Source organism: Gekko japonicus, unplaced genomic scaffold (assembly GCF_001447785.1).
Source record: "Gekko japonicus isolate JY-2015 unplaced genomic scaffold, Gekko_japonicus_V1.1 scaffold1211, whole genome shotgun sequence".
Taxonomy (NCBI): domain Eukaryota; kingdom Metazoa; phylum Chordata; class Lepidosauria; order Squamata; family Gekkonidae; genus Gekko; species Gekko japonicus.
In genome coordinates this window covers 389,662-390,913 of record NW_015161990.1, presented here as the reverse complement: position 1 = coordinate 390,913, position 1,252 = coordinate 389,662, and the positions used below count along the sequence as shown (strand labels likewise).

The 1,252-nt window shown below is 55.0% G+C and overlaps 1 protein-coding gene across 1 annotated transcript in view; it reads left to right on the top strand.

Moving 5' to 3' along the window:
• The window catches only part of RASAL3 (RAS protein activator like 3), a 41,342-nt gene extending 41,277 nt beyond the window's left edge, over positions 1-65 (top strand). The window contains exon 19 of the mRNA XM_015405381.1: positions 9-65. Coding sequence (XP_015260867.1) covers positions 9-65 — 57 coding nt within the window. The remainder of the gene's footprint in view (positions 1-8) is intronic.
• Positions 66-1,252: the final 1,187 nt, after the last annotated feature.

Sequence of the window (1,252 nt, the reverse complement as noted above, 5' to 3'; positions counted from 1 at the left end):
GGCTGCAGCCACCCCTCTCGGGGCCCGTCTGGGTGAACAGGACTGCCAACGGGCACGAGGCCTGAGGGCGGGGGAGCGGGGGTCCCTCTGCAGCCCCCAGCCGAAGCAAAGGCCACGCACGCTCTCGTCCCAGGCGAGCGGGGGGGGGGGATGCCTCTTCCTTCCAGCGGTCCCCCTGCACTGCAGGCTGGCCGACCCTCCCCTTCTGCAGCTCTCCCGGCCTGGGGGGGGCGGCGGCGGAGGGGCCCTCCTCAGGCAGCCCCCCCCGCCCACTCGGGCCGCATATCCTCCTGCGCCTGATGACACGCCTGGCCTCTCCTTTCCCCACTTCTGCCCAAAACGACACACACACCCCTTCGCCTAGCAGCAAGTATTCTTGGGGTTCTGCTTTCAGATTAAAACTTTTCCCTGTATTCTTTTTTTCTCAGATCCCCTCCCCCCCAAATTGAAGGTTCAGGTCACACACACACCCACGCACACGAAACCATTTTTAAATAAGCCAATAAACATTTGCCTCCGGGACCTTGCCCTTAATTGTGCCGCCCACTACAAGCCTGGTGTGCTGTTTGCTTATTTGTTTGTTTGTTTGTTGTATTTATAACCTGCCCTCCCCACAGGCAAGCAGGCTGTTTGCTATTTCGAGACTCATTCTGGTCACATTTCTCTTCGGTGGGGAGCAGCATTTTGGGGGCCAGGAAAGGGCACCTTAGTGAGAGCGCGAAGGGCGAGGAAAGGCGCAGAGCCACGTAGTGATGATGACAACAGACCTGGCCTAGAAAAAGTTATTTCTTCCGGAAGGCACAAAGGCCTGTCAGTTGGCCTAGTACAGCGGTTCTCAACCTGTGGGTCGCGACCCCTTTGTGGGTCGAACGACCCTTTCACAGGGGTCGCCTAAGACCATTGGAAAACACAAATTTTCGATGGTCTTAGGATAGGGCTCCCAAGTCTCGCCAAATCGTGGCGGGGGATTGCATCCTGCATATCAGATATTTACATTACGATTCATAACAGTAGCAAAATTACAGTTATGAAGTATCAACGAAAATAATTTTATGGTTGGGGGTCACCACAACATGAGGAACTGTATTAAAGGGTCACGGCATTAGGAAGGTTGAGAGCCACTGGCCTAGTAGATCCTGAGGTCCAGTTCGTTAGATCTTGCCTTAGCTTTGCCTGCAGGATCCAGTGATCTCCTGTATCTGTTCTGTGTCGCGGGTGAGGTTCCACAGAAGGCTTCTTGTGGTGGGATCTT